Source organism: Sycon ciliatum, chromosome 4, assembly GCF_964019385.1.
Source record: "Sycon ciliatum chromosome 4, ocSycCili1.1, whole genome shotgun sequence".
NCBI lineage: Eukaryota > Metazoa > Porifera > Calcarea > Leucosolenida > Sycettidae > Sycon > Sycon ciliatum.
In genome coordinates, this window is record NC_088646.1 from 34,319,753 (window position 1) to 34,335,884 (window position 16,132).

Sequence of the window (16,132 nt, forward strand, 5' to 3'; positions counted from 1 at the left end):
TGAAGGCAGAGTCAACGAGGGCTTCTGAAACAGACACCTTGGAAGAAGACTGTGCTACAGTAGGACCTTCCTCGGTTGAGCCGGATTGAGAATGCCCGGATTTAGTCGCTGTCACAAGTGGCAGGAGCAGGAAGCAACAGCGCCAGTATTTCAGAGACTGACATGAAACCAGAACACAGGGAAGAGAAGCACATATCCGTGAACAAACGAGTACACACCACACACACACACACACACACACACACACACACACACACACACACACACACACACACACACACACACTCACACACACACACACACACACACACACACACACACACACACACACACACACACACACACACGCACACACACACACACACACAATGTGCATGTGTAGATTCAAACCACATTGCACATGACTTCTCCTGGATGTATAGAACAATGACTACACATCACACAGAAACCGGAATACACCCCACAATCAGTGCCCCAATCATACTATCGTAAACCCTGACTGTAGATGCAAATGGCACAAGCTAATACATCTAGTAGCTTGTGTGAGCTACATATACATATACATATACATGAAGAAGTTACCAGTGCGAACAGTTCACTGACCTCCAATAGATCGCAGAATGACCGGTCACCACACACGTACTGGTCCAGGTAGTTCCAGTTATACTCGTCCAGGGTGGGATGTGTGAACTGGACATTGTGCATCTGAGCAAGGGCAAACAGCGATCATCGTACACCACCGGCCAGGCAGATAAACAATGGCAATGAGGTGGATGCACATCACACAAGCACGCACTGGTATCTAGGCACAGACCGTGCTGCCATGGCTACACTAGACCTGCCTGACAACATTTGTCTGTCAATCACGACGTGTTCATGGGATGACGATAGGACTTTTCGTGCATGTATGCCATTCATGTGAATACATTAAAAACTAACAAACAGTTCATTCCCTAGGATGGCCTTGTGTTTGAGCATGTTCTGAGACTCCCTGCCAGGGCCCTGGGTTGGAGCATGCCCGGGACGCCCTGCCAGGGCCCTGGGTTGGAGCATGCCCCGGGACGCCCTGCCAGGGCCCTGGGTTGGAGCATGCCCCGGGACGCCCTGCCAGGGCCCTGGGTTGGAGCATGCCCCGGGACGCCCTGCCAGGGCCCTGGGTTGGAGCATGCCCCGGGACGCCCTGCCAGGGCCCTGGGTTGGAGCATGCCCCGGGACGCCCTGCCAGGGCCCTGGGTTGGAGCATGGTCCAAGACTGATCACTCCCTATGACTCCTCTGTCATGTCATTGTCCCACTGTGCTGTCCTTTACCCTTCTTGTAAGCTGGCTAACGCTCCCAGTGAGTATAGAATTACGTACCGTAGAGCAGCATGAACTCTGACAAGACAGGGAGTACTTATAGTTGATAGGTGAAGCTGCATATTGGTACCTGAACAAACATATACGCATGCATGCACACATGAACACAGATGCACACAGATGCACACACATGCACACACACACACACATGCACACACACACACACACATGCACACACACACACACATGCACACACACACACACATGCACACACACACACATGCACACACACACACACACACACACACACACACACACACACACACACACACACACACACACACACACACACACACATGCACACACACACACACACACCACACGTACGTACACACACACACACACACACACCACACGTACACCACACGTACACCACACGTACACCACACACACACACACCACACGCACACCACACGTACACCACACGTACACCACACGTACACCACACGTACACCACACGTACACCACACGTACACCACACGTACACCACACGTACACCACACGTACACCACACGTACACACACACACACACCACACGTATACCACACACACACACACACACACATACACAAACATGCACACACAAACACACACAGGCAGATTGACGAAGGACCGAGCCTGATGTCGGACGCGCAGGGCAGACACAGAACTCACTTGGCTGACACGAGACAATCATGCTAGTTTCCAGCAATGTTACGCCTCCATACCTTGGTTTGTAGCGAGTTATCTCAATACCAGAGCTAGCACTCTGCAGACGCAGTCGATGGATATGCTGGCCAAGCACAAGCCAGTACTCAGACTATACACATGAACAGAACCAGAATGCAACACAACAGTGAACAGCCTGTCATACAATGGAATACATGAAACACAGCCTCTGACAATTAACCAACATAACAAATTGAACAATGCATGCAACGTTATTTTCAAGCAGACAGTGGACTCTTGAGCGGGGCATCACAACTATAGACCATGGATTCCATTCACTTACTGACAAGAGATTCATTCATCACCGGATAGTGATGTAGCCAATTACGCCGTACAACACCAACCACAAAGATACAGGTAGTCTCTGAGTACGACACAGCAGATCCAAGGCTTGCTAAGAAGGATGCGACTCCGTGCGTATTCATAGGTTTTCCAGTACTGGTCCTAAACTTCTGATGCAACAGTGGTGTAAAAAAGTCAATGACTACTGTATCCATAGACACAACACCTACCATTAAAAAACCCGCATTTACAGTGCATGCTGTGCTTACCCGCATGGGCATAGTTTGGCCAGTTTCCAACTTCAACGTTTGTACTTCGCCCTTGAACTTGCTGTCGATCAGTTGAAATCCCTGGCATGCAAGAGAAAGAAAATGCACGACATGTGGAGATTGATTCTACAATAGACATGGTAAGCATGCTACCGTTTACGCTAAATCCAACGGTACTCAACCCAGCATCCGAAATACCGTCGGTTTGGTTCCAACTCTTTCCGCGCCCTATTTTCACATTTTTCCCTTCAGCGCGCATGCTCGCTCCTTTTCGCGGGAAATATGAAATGCCCATGTGGTGCACGCTTCAGTCGTTTTCAGTTGTGCTGTCTCTCGCAAAGGTTCTTTCCTCCGCTTTACTTCGATTTCTAGATATGGAATCATCCCCTGTGCGTGTCTCAAGGTACGATTTGCCTTTCTGGAAAAGTTACTTGAAGTATCTCGTTCACGTGACAGACTCACAGTACTCCTGCATGTTCAGTTTGTTGCTGGTGTGTTTCGGTCTTCAGTCGAATTGGCGAAGATGCAGTTGGACTTCTTTTCATTTTTCCTTCAATGTTCTCTCCTGAATCATTTCAACAGGCCAAGTTGGTGGTCACAGTTGCAACTTGTTCAGATATCATAATCATGTTTATTAGGGTTTTTTCAGTTGTGTCAAACTCCTGGAAGTAATCCCTGTTCCTGACCCGCAGCAAGACGAGAAGGAAACGATCGATGTACCTGCGACTCCCAAGAACACGGTTGGATGACCTGAATTGACCGCTCGTGCCTTTATTTCTGGAAGGCGGCACATTCCTTGTTATTAGTACAATGGAAGACACTGACAAGAAGAAAAAGGACAAAGTAGCGGCGGCTATGATGAAGTCCTTTGGAGCGTCCAAGAGCGTAGCATACAGATCCTTTACGAACAGGCGGCTGCGAGAAGACGAAAGTGTGGATGCCGTTGTGGCAGATCCGAGACGCCTGCTGACCATGTTTGGTCACACCGACGCCGGCGACAAGGATGCTATGGTCATCGAGCAGATGCTGGGCAGGTGTATCGATTGACGTTGCTCAGCAAACCCGGTTGCCGCGGCGGTTGGTCTTCGCAGGAAAGGAGATGATGGTGACAGGATGTGCTGATGCAGTTCGAGCACCCGTCTCGGTTCAGATTCTGTCAAGGAGTGTGGCTGCTGTTGCTACCAGTCGGTGGTGGTGGGTTGTGCTGTACGTTTTTTTGTTTTTTGTTTTTTTGTTTTTACAAAAAAACACACACCATTTGACGTACCGTGAGCCTGGGCATATCAGGAGAGATTGCTCACGCACAAAGTCATTCGGAAAGTCCAAATCGAGCAAGTCAATAAATTGAAGCAAGTCATCGGAAAAGAGGCCTGCTTCTTTTGCGAGACCGAGGGCCATACCAGGCTGGAATGTGCAGAGCGCAAAGCGTGGCTGGCCAGTAAGAAAGTTGACAAGGGCTGCGTCATAGTAATTTTGAATAAAGTTGACTGTTCGTTTACTGGCTGCAGATCTGGAGTTGAGAAGCCATACACAGAGAGACAGCAAATATTGGACGATGTGCTTGAGATTTGGAGAGAGAAGGAGGTGCAGGTGAGCTGCAAACCCGACACGAAGTCCAAGGCAGACAGGAAGAGCATTGCTGCTGGCGTGCATCCTGCAGCCTTGGCAAAATACAAAGAAAAGCGGTCGGCAGCAGGCGCAGCTATGGAATCAACAGCAGCAACAACAGCCACGGGTGAAGTAACCGCAACTGCAGCAGGACCAGCAGCCATGGCTCCCGATTGTTGCAAGCCTGCCCCGAAGCGGCTTAATATACAACAGATAGTGAATGAGCGTATGCAGTTGAAGAGGGAGGACCTGGATCTGCGAAAGCAAGAGCTTGCACTGGCCCGGGAGAGATTCCGGCTGGAAGCAGAAGAGCGCTGTCTGCATATGGAGTTGCTCAGGGCCTGACATAACTACTATCTTATTCTTGAGCACTGCGCATGAAACTGAGAGTTGCAGCAAACTAAGCCTTGTTTCCACTGTTGTACTGTGAAACTCATTCTTGAAATGAATTATTACTACATCAGATACTGTTGCAGAGTTGGGGGCTGAATGTTGAAGTATGGAGATGTGTGATTTCTTCCATAAAGGCATATCATGCAGTTCAAGAGGAGGGTGGACACATAGGAACTGCATTTCAACCTAGAAATGAGTAAGTCAAGAATCTGCGTTGAGTGGTGGTTCGCTGGCGTCATGGCACAGTTCCAGTTGCTTAATAACATGTGGACAAGGCCACGGCTATTCCTTCAACCCATTGGTCAATACTATGTTGTGTCCCGTGGCCGTGTGGGGTGGCGCTTAGTCCGTGATATGGCATTGTCAACTCAGCTTCCAAAGGATAACCTACGACGAAATCAGGGACAACTCCGGGATAAGGGATATGTGCGTGGATCTGCTGCAACACTTCACTGGCATATAGCAGGGTGGCATCATGCCGACGACCCTCATACGGCCTGAGCAGGTGTGCGACTATACCGCATGGGAGCATCAGCGACTGAAACTTCATGACATGTCACCGCTAACGGTACAGGCCAACAGTCGAAATTTGGGCAAACGGTAAAATGCTAACCATGTTCATGGTTCTAGCCAGGTAAAAAATAGTAGGGGTGGGGGCAGGGCATACAGTTACCCCGCAACCCATTTTATCCCATTTTCCAAAATTGTCTTGCCACCCAAAATGCAACGTACCCCGACATCACCCTAGACAAGTGTGCCTTTATGAACCCTCTGTTAGTGATAGTGACTATCGACTGCATTTTCGTTGAATGGGCTGAAAAAAAGCAAACATCGACAAATAAGCAGGAGAGCGCCAGTTTTTTTTCACAGGAGGGCGCTGGTGTTAGTCTTTTTACGGAAGCCTGGAGAGAGGTGCGCACACGTTTTCCTACCTTTTGAATCACAACTGGATTCCAACTAGCACATGCACATGCTCCGGTGTACAACCGAAGCAGACGCTGAACTAGTGATCATCCTGGATACCGTCATCTACACAGTCACATTGTCGCCAGGACTGTATTGCTAAAACAGAAACGTCAGACCGTGCAATAGAGTGCTGGATACCCAAGGGCAGAGCTACTTAAAACAAGAAGAAAAGGCTGAAGATTATGTTGTAACTTTGAGTTTCACATACCAGACAACAGTAATGGGAAAAAGGGAAAATCTCCATGCTGGCACATGTACCGTAAAGTACCGTTGATCCGCCCCCGCTCTAATTTCCGCCCCCTGTGCATCGTACTGCACTTGAACGACTTGATCTAATTTCCGACCCTGCCGAAAAAACAGCTGGGAAGCGACACGGCGTGGGGGGGGGGGGGGGATCAATGGTACTTTACGGTAGTATCACAATGTATGTGTGTACTGCTGCATGTTGCTGCATGTTGCTGCATGTTGCTGCATGTTGCTGCATGTTGCTGCATGTTGCTGCATGTTGCTGCATGTTGCTGCATGTTGCTGCATGTTGCTGCATGTTGCTGCATGTTGCTCACCTGTCCCAATCGCTGTAGCACCAGCTGAAAGAAGATCTGGCGCTCGGACAGGTCGGGGTGACCGGCCACGTCAGCCGCTGCCCGTTCCATCTGCGTGTCCCACTTCTCGTCGTCGTAGTAGAGCGTGTACTGGGACTCCATGAAGTCCGTGCTCAGGTTCTCCGGTTCAAAGTCAGTACCCAGCGGAAGACAGGCCGGCTCAGCCAGTGACTTCCAATCGAGACGAACCTAAGAACACCGGCAAGCAAACAGACAAAGGCAGTAGGACGGTGCATACATACTTATTCAGCAGTAGGGGGTGAATACTGTCGTGGTCATTGAAATCCGATTAGATGCCCGGGGCTGGTGCCTTTACTGTTTCTAGCGCATACATGCACTGTAGTTCACGCACACACTGTAAAGATGGACCAGCAGTGCTCGCGGCTGCAAGGCCAGCGCCCCGTGACCGCTTGACTTCTCAACGGATTTCAATGTCCGCTACAGTAGAATAATGACTGAAGAATCACACCACATGACACACGCACGAGTGCACACAAACACACATGCATACTAAAAGACAGTGTACTGCACTTGTACGTGTGTAGCTGTGACTTCAGAACTCACCTCCTTCAGGAAATCCTGCTTCTCCGTGTACTCGGAGGGCACAGCGTTCTCGGCCGGTTGCAGAAGTCGCTTGCTGGAGCTGTACAGATACAGTCAAGGAAACACGATGAAACAAACAGTGAAGCAGATGGTCATTGAGACGGACTGCACAAAGCATAAGAATGGGTGGGTAAACATCCCAAGACACGTTCAAAAAAGTGTACCGGGCTGCTCCTGGACCTTGTGATCTCAAAACATAGTTAAAAATAATTTTAAAAAGAGCACCAGGTGCAAGCTTGAGAAACGCTTTCAGCTCAAACTGGGCATGCCATAACACTATGATTGTGTATTTGTGTTGATACAGCACAACAATACTACATGACTGTACTCACTGGTAACTTGATAGCAGGCTGTTGGACTTGTTCTGCGATGATGGCTGTCGCATGAGCGACTCCTCTTGCATGGTGGACATACTGGAATCCAGTGTGACCAGCTCATCACCACTACCAGCACTGGACGCGTTACGTGCTGCCACTGCAGCATGGCCGGCATGAGAGAAACGCTCCTGTAGACGCTGCCGATCCGTTTCGTCAAACTCCGGTTCTTCGGCGCCTGCAAAGAAGACAACATCGGGCTCTCCTTCCTCGGGCACACCGCACATAGTCTCGCGGACCACAGTGTGATGCTCCTGCATGGGTTTTCCAGAATCGTCCACTGGGAAGGCCTGTCTCCATCGGGCGTTGTTTGCTGTCATCTTGGGTTTCGGCTGGTTGGAAAACGGATTGATCAGTAGCTCCAGGGAGTGCGGGCGAGACATGGATTTGCTGGACGCGGACGATGACAGATGCATCGCAGACTGGTTGCTGCCAAGTCCGCTCTGCTGAAAGGAGCGTGCCTTTGGCATGCTGGTGGAGGAGATGCGTAGTGACGTCGGCAGAGCCGCTGTCCTGTGCGTTACGGACGCATGGCGACTGGACACAGGAGAGCGATAGGAAGTTGGCGTGTCACGTGATGCAGACCGGCCCCGGCGCGTGCCCGGAACGGCCATCGGCGGAGACCCGACGAGCGGATGCGATGTAGACGTACGGCTACGCTGGTCTTCCTCTGGCGATACCTTCATCAGGTCATCCGTGCTCCTTGAACGCTGCTTCGTTGCCATCGGCCCCTTGGCTTTGCTCCGGTTTCGGGTGTGATAGGCAAATACATTGCCATCATAACCGTCAAAGTCCAGCTGAGCAATGTCAAAGTGTAAACGTTGCACGCTGAGTGACATATCTGGCATGGGAGTGCCACTTGTACTGGCACTCGACACCCTCTCACAGCGTGTAACCAGCAGATTGGTAGGAGGACCGGACGAGCTGGTCATGGCGTTGATCTCAATGCCGTTATGCGAGCAGGACTTCTGAAAGCCTATCGGACTGAACTGCTTGGGCATATGTATACGCGGCTGGAAGCGCGACTGGACGTCACTGGCAGCCTTCTTCGGTTTGTAATAGCTATGGTTTATCCAGTGGGGAATCTTGTACGGATTGACACCAGGGCCGGAGCTGAAGATGAACAGGGGCACATGGTGCAGAGGCTGTTCAGCCAGGCACACCAGGTCGGCACCAATGCCCAGCTCGACAATGCGCAGCTTGGTCAGCGTCATCAAGTCACGCTCTACCTGCATGGGCACGCCACAGCAGCAGGAGTGTGACACATCACAGGCATATCACCCTAGCTAACAGCAGAGGAGGAAACAAAGGGTAAGGGCATCCTCACATTGTTATCATATCATCAGGCGCGTGCGCCGGCGCCCTTCAGGGGGGGGCCTCCCCCGGGAACATTTTCAAGAAATGAAGCAAAATCCTGCATTTTGAGCGAAAAAAGGGGGGTTCCGGGCACCCAGGAACCCATACGGGGCACGCGCCTGATCATGTCTTGTATTTGTTAAAAAATAGCGTCTGCCCACTGGTACTTCAAAGAAGAACTGCACGGCGAGGAAATTATGAAAAAGGAGCAACTCTTGTAGAAGCACTAGTAAGGTGGTCACACAACAGACCGGCAGCACTAGTGATTACACGCAACATGCAATGATCATCAGCAGCAGTGCTAACAATGCTAACACTTATCAGAGCAGCAGCGGCAGCACGGGGCAGCAGCGGCGGTACGGGGCAGCATTACCTCAAAGACACCAACGCCGGACGTCACCACGATCACCTGCTGTCCATTCCTCTCAAAGTTGCAGTCCACGTAGTGACGACTATACGCTGTCATGGCGTGGTGAGCACAGTGGTGAGCACAGTCAGAAGTTCATTACCAGGACAAGGGCATAACAAAGGAGACCGAAGAGAACACGCGAGTGAAAAATGAGGCAAACTATTTCTTCGAGTTAACAGCGAGTTTTTCCAGGCAGCTCATACGGCAAGACGGCAAACTCCCCCGGTGATTGCCAGGATTGCTTTTTATTTTGAAATGCACTGTAGTCGGTGAACATTGTTGTGGGCAACAAGCAAAACATTTCACTGTTTGCCAGCCTAAGCAATTGAACCATGCCGCGTGATGTGAAACTTTGCCGTCACCGCACTAGATAGCGGTTGTACATGCAAATGCTGCAACAATCCCGGCTGAGGTGCCAGCATCAGCCTCCACTTACCGTTTACTGCCATATTGAGTGCTTCAAGAAGATTGCCACGGCTAGCAGGGGAGTTGATGCCACAGCCAAGCTCCTCATCTATGTCAACAGCAAGCAGTCAGCCAAAGATATCAAGACAATCATGCAGTATTATGGAGACAGATACAGATCGAACGCATCAAGATGGCCATACCATCAACATGAAAGCTACGTCTTTTCACTAGATTTACCAACCTTTAAGTAAAAATCCCCAACATTTCCTGTTCTGCCCTTCCATTTGGCCAGAGGCACATTCTACACACACCATGCCTGTAGTGATGACACTCACGTTGCTGGTTCATTGTTCTGCAGTGCTGTAGAAAGGCTTGCCGTAGCGATCCCAGCAGCCCACCCCAGTCCGATCGGCTCTCGCTGTCCACCACAACCCTACACACCCCGGCATGAACAGACAACGACGAAGGAGCATACAAGAGCAAGCCACAGCCATGAGGTGTTATCCATGTTGTATTCATGAAGTGTTATCCATGTTGTATTCATGAAGTGTTATCCATGTTGTATTCATGAAGTGTTATCCATGTTGTATTCATGAAGTGTTATCCATGTTGTATTCATGAAGTGTTATCCATGTTGTATTCATGAAGTGTTATCCATGTTGTATTCATGAAGTGTTATCCATGTTGTATTCATGAAGTGTTATCCATGTTGTATTCATGAAGTGTTATCCATGTTGTATTCATTAAGTGTTATCCATGTTGTATTCATGAAGTGTTATCCATGTTGTATTCATGAAGTGTTATCCATGTTGTATTCATGAAGTGTTATCCATGTTGTATTCATGAAGTGTTATCCATGTTGTATTCATGAAGTGTTATCCATGTTGTATTCGATCGTCATATCACCGTCCTGTGAATGCATTGCGAGAGTTGGCAATCTCGGAGGGCCGGCTGTGAGGTTTTGGAGACGATGGTGGGCAGGACAGTGCCCTTGTATTTTCCTGGTTTTTGTTTTTTGTTTGTTTTTTTTTGTTTGTTTTTTTTGTTTTTTTGTTTTTTTTGTTTTTTTGTTTCTCGTTTTGCGTTTTTTCACACATACAATTGTTTTCATTTTTTGGTGTTGTGTTCTAATCATTCGCCATGCCACTGTCAATTGTATTCTGTTTGCCCGTAAAAGAGGCCTTTTAAAGCTTACACTGTGTAAATTCATTATCTGTACCGGCGAAAAAACCCCTGAAATGTGTGTGTCATCCATGTTGTATTCATGAAGTGTTATCCATGTTGTATTCATGAAGTGTTATCCATGTTGTATTCATGAAGTGTTATCCATGTTGTATTCATGAAGTGTTATCCATGTTGTATTCATGAAGTGTTATCCATGTTGTATTCATGAAGTGTTATCCATGTTGTATTCATGAAGTGTTATCCATGTTGTATTCATGAAGTGTTATCCATGTTGTATTCATGAAGTGTTATCCATGTTGTATTCATGAAGTGTTATCCATGTTGTATTCATGAAGTGTTATCCATGTTGTATTCATGAAGTGTTATCCATGTTGTATTCATGAAGTGTTATCCATGTTGTATTCATGAAGTGTTATCCATGTTGTATTCATTCAACAGGGCCTTATAGTGATGATATGCGCAAGCAAGAGTACATAACCCCCCAGAGTGTGCAACGCCTGATCCAGTTCTGCATAGGGTCTTGGTCGAGCGGAATCGGATCTTTGCGTCATAATACCGTACACATCTGAGGGGAACCCGGGGAGTCGCGGGTACTCTTGGATCAAAAACAATGGTGCCCTGCCTCGAGACCGGCCTTGCGCTGGTGTGAAGTGTACGCATGACATCAGAAGATCCGATTCCGCTCGACCAAGACCCTACACAGAGCTGGATCGGCGTTGCACACTCTGGGGGGGGGGGGGGGGGGGGGTTATGTACTCTTGGCGCAAGCCCACGTTAATGATAGCTTGCATGCCGTCCTACCGGTAGGACCACGGGTCCTACCGGTAGGGCCCAAGAAATCGCGCTGCAAAAGTGCTTTTGGTTGAGAAATTTCTTGAAACAATTGTTGAGATAAGGTCTTTGTCAGGCAAAGTAATGGCGCAAAATGCAAGGCTATGTCCAGTGCATTACATACGCGCAATTTTATCAATTGTCAAAATGGCCGCACATACTCCTGTCGGAGCGCTAGCAACTCTGTCCAAAGTGAGTTTTGACCATGGCACATCAATCGTGGTGAGGTACTAATGTTTTTATTAGTCTGCCAAGGCAGTAGAATGCATAATTCCATACACCGTTTCCATGGTTACCATGGGCTGTTACCATGGAATTTCGTAGTATGCCTTGTGCGATCACGTCTAAAATTTGTGGACTCCTTCATTAGCCCCTGAGCAACAGTTTAGGGTCACGTTTTAGGTCAATGTTAGAACAGAGGCCATGCAGCATGTCTGTGTATGATGGTCCTACTGGTAGGTCCTACCGGTAGGACCGAGGTCTATGCAAGCTATCATTAATGCCGAGACCATAGGTCGGTGCTGTGGGCTTGCCTCACCAGCATAGGCTTGCTTTGCAGCCTCTACTTTCCCTGATGTTTTCTAATTGTATATTATGTTGTCTTCTCCCCTTCTGACGAGTAGGTTGTGTACTTGATAGTAAAATTAAAAATTAAAAATGTCAAAATCGACTAAAATAATACATACATACGGGCGTATACTTTGCAGAGCGTCAAAAACCGGGCGTATATTTGGGCATGGGTTTATTTTAGGGCATGGGCATTATTTCGGACGCAATCTGCAGAAGATCAATCTATCAGCAACCCACTAGTTTCAGTGAACCACCATTCACACTGAGCGCGGTACAGGTACATCAAACCACAGCTGGAAATTTGGTCGTAACCAAGAATGCAGTGATAAATTACAGATTTGATAAGTAAACCACTTGCTATGGTAAGTACAAGGCAACTTTTCTACAGTTTGTACACGAACGCACGCTCGCGCGCTGGTCATTTTGAGTCCACTTTACGCCCTGGGCTTATTTCGGGCATGGGCGCTAAAACGGACTTGAAGTGTACACCGCCTAAAACTGGGCTTATTATCGGACATGGGCGTTATTTAGGGTGGGCTTATTTACGGAATTTTACGGTATTTCATACGGCTATTGTGTGTTTCGTTTGTTTTTGTACATGGACATACATACGTTGTCGCTTGCTTTCGCTATAGAAGGCCAGGTTCGCCCCTTGTAACTTGTTCTGATGATGGGTGACTGGTCCGAAACGTCCAAATTTTTCGACATCACGATAAAGAATTTTTCATCCAGCACATGCGGCGATTGTGAATAAATAGCAACTGAATAGAGCGGTTGTCAGTTGCCACCCCCCCCCCCTTTCTTTTTAAATACATACAATAGTAGTAATTTCGAGGTACAGTGCTATGCTACTGGGGAGCAATCTTTTCACAATCTTTTGTGTTCACTCTGAGGGGCCGTTTACATGAGAAAAATCCTTTTTCTTTTACCATCAGAGGTCCCTCGACTCTCAGGGCCCAGTCCAGTCACTCCTAGCTGATGTGTAGTCCCCTTACTGTGAAGAGACTGCTTCAGCAGTGCAAGAATCTGTTGTGATTTGTTGCATCACATGATCAGACGGATACGATTCGATGACACTATCATGCATCCACACAAACCACTGAAGATCCAAAAATTAGCACGACCAAGCTCTACTGACGAAACAAGTCTGTTTTCAGGAAGTTCAGGAAGAACAATTTCTCCCTTCAACAAAAAAGAAATGTCCTCCCCGGCCGGGAATCGAACCCGGGTCTTCCGCGTGACAGGCGGAGATACTTACCACTATACTACCGAGGATTGACTGGAGGCCATTACAGATGTGCCTGCTATAAGCCAAGGATTCAGAGATGGAAGAGTAGAGTGGAAATCCAAAGTTCTGCAGAAGGGCAATACTAATACTGTACTCCAAGTAGCAGTACAGTGATGTACCATAAGAGTGCCCAGCCACCTAGACTTTTCCATGGTTGTTTTAAGGATTCGGAGCGGATAAGCGAGTCCTATCTTTACATTACACAATGCACACACGCACACGGCACTGGGCAATGTGTACAACCAATCCATCACTTCACTTTCAAACAGAAACGAGCTCCACGCAAGAACAGTGAGCTGGCGTGTGAGAATGTGTACTCCCTGTACACTCAGGTTCACACACGGTATGTATGGCGGATACTATGGCCTCAGCTAAACTTGGTCACATGGTTTCCCTGTGCCTGGCTGTAAATCAAGGTGGAGTATTCTCACGAGACAGGCGCTCTGCCGGTGCTTTACGGTATGTCCAAAATGTGTCTTCAATATCAAAGGAAAAATGATGGTACTTCAGAAGTAATTAACTACGACTGCTCTAACTGTTGCACTAAGCCTAAGGCCACATTAAGCTGAATTGGCCAAACGGACTAGCAGGCCAATGAGGCCACACAGAGCAAGGCTTAAATAATAAATATTCTACTAGCATCATTAACCGTTTGCCACACACGTTGACAGAAGCCTAGTAAGTTGATTGCTTGAGATGCAATAAGTACAGCAGTAGCAGCAGCAGCCATCCAACCCACCCCGGTAGCAACAGAGTGGCTGGCAAAGAAGCTATCAGAGCACTCTCCATGTTATACAGCATGAAAAGGAAGCAGAACCAGGACAAACCTACCTGTAAAAGTCTTGATAGTAGTTTCCATCACACGTTTGGCAGAGAAGTTGCTGCTGCTTAGGTGAAAGAAGATCTAAAGAAACGAATGCACACGAAAACGAAGGTCTGTAAGCAACACTGACCTCTTCCAAAGCAAACCATCCATCTGTTATACAACACAAGAGCGGACACGCATGTGCCCCTCTGTCTGATACTTCATGGGATAACAAAACTCAGAAATATTCACATGGGTCTATTAGTACATTCAAGTACAATGTACAATGCACAATGTACACTATGCACAGCAACATCACACATGACACCACATCTGTCTGACGATCGGTAAAACCGTGAAACTCAAGAGTTAAAGCAGAAACACTTTGTTTCCTTCTTTTTATGTGATATCACATCGACCAGTATTCACTAAATTTGTCCAAGGTATCAATGTCAACATCTGTTGAGCATGAAGTGATGGAGTTAACCATACTACCAAGTAGGGAAATGCATACGCTACACCTCTACATAAGGGTGACAAGGACCCTCGTGCAGAGCTTCCATGTACAAACATGACTGTTATCATGGCGGATGCTGGAACATCGCCAAATCAGACCTTACTGAGCATCTACATGAAATCCTATCATGTGCATCCTACCGTATTCTTGTGCCGTATAGAGAGATCGTGAGAACAGCACAATGGTCATCTGGTGGTTGCACTGCTGCCGCTGTTAGCAAGAACAAATCAAAAATCAGGAAGCTGAACTCATTTTGAGCCACTCAACATCTGAATGAGTAGTAAGTTATACAAGTACATGTACATGTAGATATGAGCTGATACGACACCAACGATTACACAAGAAAGCGTACAGGGATCTAGTGGGTGTTAATTGAAAGAGAATTTTGCGCTAAGCACTGACATATTTCAGACTGTAATGTCTTGACAAGCACAGTGTGCACAGCACACTCACCTTCCAGTGTGATATCAGGTCAGCAAAGAAGCCGTCAATGGCAGTTTCCAGGAACAGCTCGCCTTCGTACAAGAAAACAAACAAGGCAGACGAGTTGCTAGACCACTGCCAGCGTGTAGAAAATACACTCTACTTCAAAGCACTGGGCAGACAAAACTATTACCACATAAGCTATAATGAGTGCAGGTCTGTCCAGTCTATTTGTGTTGTAATTTACAAGACTACTGTGCCATTAATCGTGCACAATCTCGATCAAATACTGTTTCGAAAGCTGCTGCGACATGGTCGGGATGGCGTATGTGAATGGCCGATACAGCTACGCTAAACTGAAGGAATAGACATGGATATGAACGAGCACTTTGAACTCCGGTCACGGTGCATCAACGCTACACAGAAATGATCTGTTGGCGCCGCGGAGCTATGGGGATCACATGGAATTCAGATCGTGCAAGTTTACGCGATGATCATAGACAATTATGATGTCTCGGTTCACCTACCATTCTTGTTGAACTGCCACATCTCAGAACTGAGCTGGACAAGAAACAGCATGGACGCTGAAGCCGACCGGTAAACAATCTAGCACGGGAGAAGGAAACATGCACACATCAACAGCAACACGAGTCACCATTTGCACACTTCATCATGCTTGAAACAACAAACACACACAACACACAACAAGAATGCTACTGCAGCATCAGAAACATTTCTACCCAGCGAAAACAGAGGCAGTATGCTTAGGTTCTGCGAAAGTGCTCAATACCTGATTGAGGCAGAGCGGCGTACACAAAGGCACACAATGAAAACCTTGGCAAATTTCATTCTGACTCAGAGTTTCATGGTTCTCTGATGATTGGTTCAGCCATGAAACTCTGAGTCACAACGGAATTTGCCAAGGTTTTCATTGTTTGCCTTTGTGTGCCCAGCAAAGAGTGAAAAGGGGATTTAGGAGACGAAATTTAACCACACATAGCAATAAGTTTGCCAATTTCATCACTTAGTCAACTGCCAAAACCATCTCCCAAAAGCTTTTTGATCCATTCCTATCATTGGGTACAAAGGTATGAAGTGTACCTAGTCAAAGCCATCCAATATAATGATGCAATAGAAAGGCGCGTAATGAGATTGAGCGCTAACGTCTACTAGTAGCT

General features: G+C 47.6%; 1 protein-coding gene and 1 non-coding gene across 2 annotated transcripts in view; both read right to left on the bottom strand.

The window, feature by feature from the left end:
• The window catches only part of LOC135815825 (GATOR1 complex protein DEPDC5-like), a 33,381-nt gene that overhangs the window by 9,441 nt on the left and 7,808 nt on the right, over nucleotides 1–16,132 (bottom strand). The window contains exons 9-23 of the mRNA XM_065329166.1: nucleotides 15,482–15,560; nucleotides 14,985–15,046; nucleotides 14,672–14,741; nucleotides 14,041–14,113; nucleotides 9,671–9,768; nucleotides 9,364–9,441; nucleotides 8,892–8,977; nucleotides 7,121–8,391; nucleotides 6,750–6,828; nucleotides 6,147–6,374; nucleotides 2,617–2,697; nucleotides 2,065–2,156; nucleotides 1,358–1,427; nucleotides 604–705; nucleotides 1–157 (exon numbers count right to left, since the gene is read on the bottom strand). The exon at nucleotides 1–157 is cut by the window's left edge and continues 116 nt beyond it. Coding sequence (XP_065185238.1) covers nucleotides 1–157; nucleotides 604–705; nucleotides 1,358–1,427; nucleotides 2,065–2,156; nucleotides 2,617–2,697; nucleotides 6,147–6,374; nucleotides 6,750–6,828; nucleotides 7,121–8,391; nucleotides 8,892–8,977; nucleotides 9,364–9,441; nucleotides 9,671–9,768; nucleotides 14,041–14,113; nucleotides 14,672–14,741; nucleotides 14,985–15,046; nucleotides 15,482–15,560 — 2,626 coding nt within the window. The remainder of the gene's footprint in view (nucleotides 158–603; nucleotides 706–1,357; nucleotides 1,428–2,064; nucleotides 2,157–2,616; nucleotides 2,698–6,146; nucleotides 6,375–6,749; nucleotides 6,829–7,120; nucleotides 8,392–8,891; nucleotides 8,978–9,363; nucleotides 9,442–9,670; nucleotides 9,769–14,040; nucleotides 14,114–14,671; nucleotides 14,742–14,984; nucleotides 15,047–15,481; nucleotides 15,561–16,132) is intronic.
• Trnad-guc (transfer RNA aspartic acid (anticodon GUC)) lies at nucleotides 13,125–13,196 on the bottom strand. Its single transcript has one exon. It is a non-coding gene; the product is annotated as a tRNA-Asp (tRNA).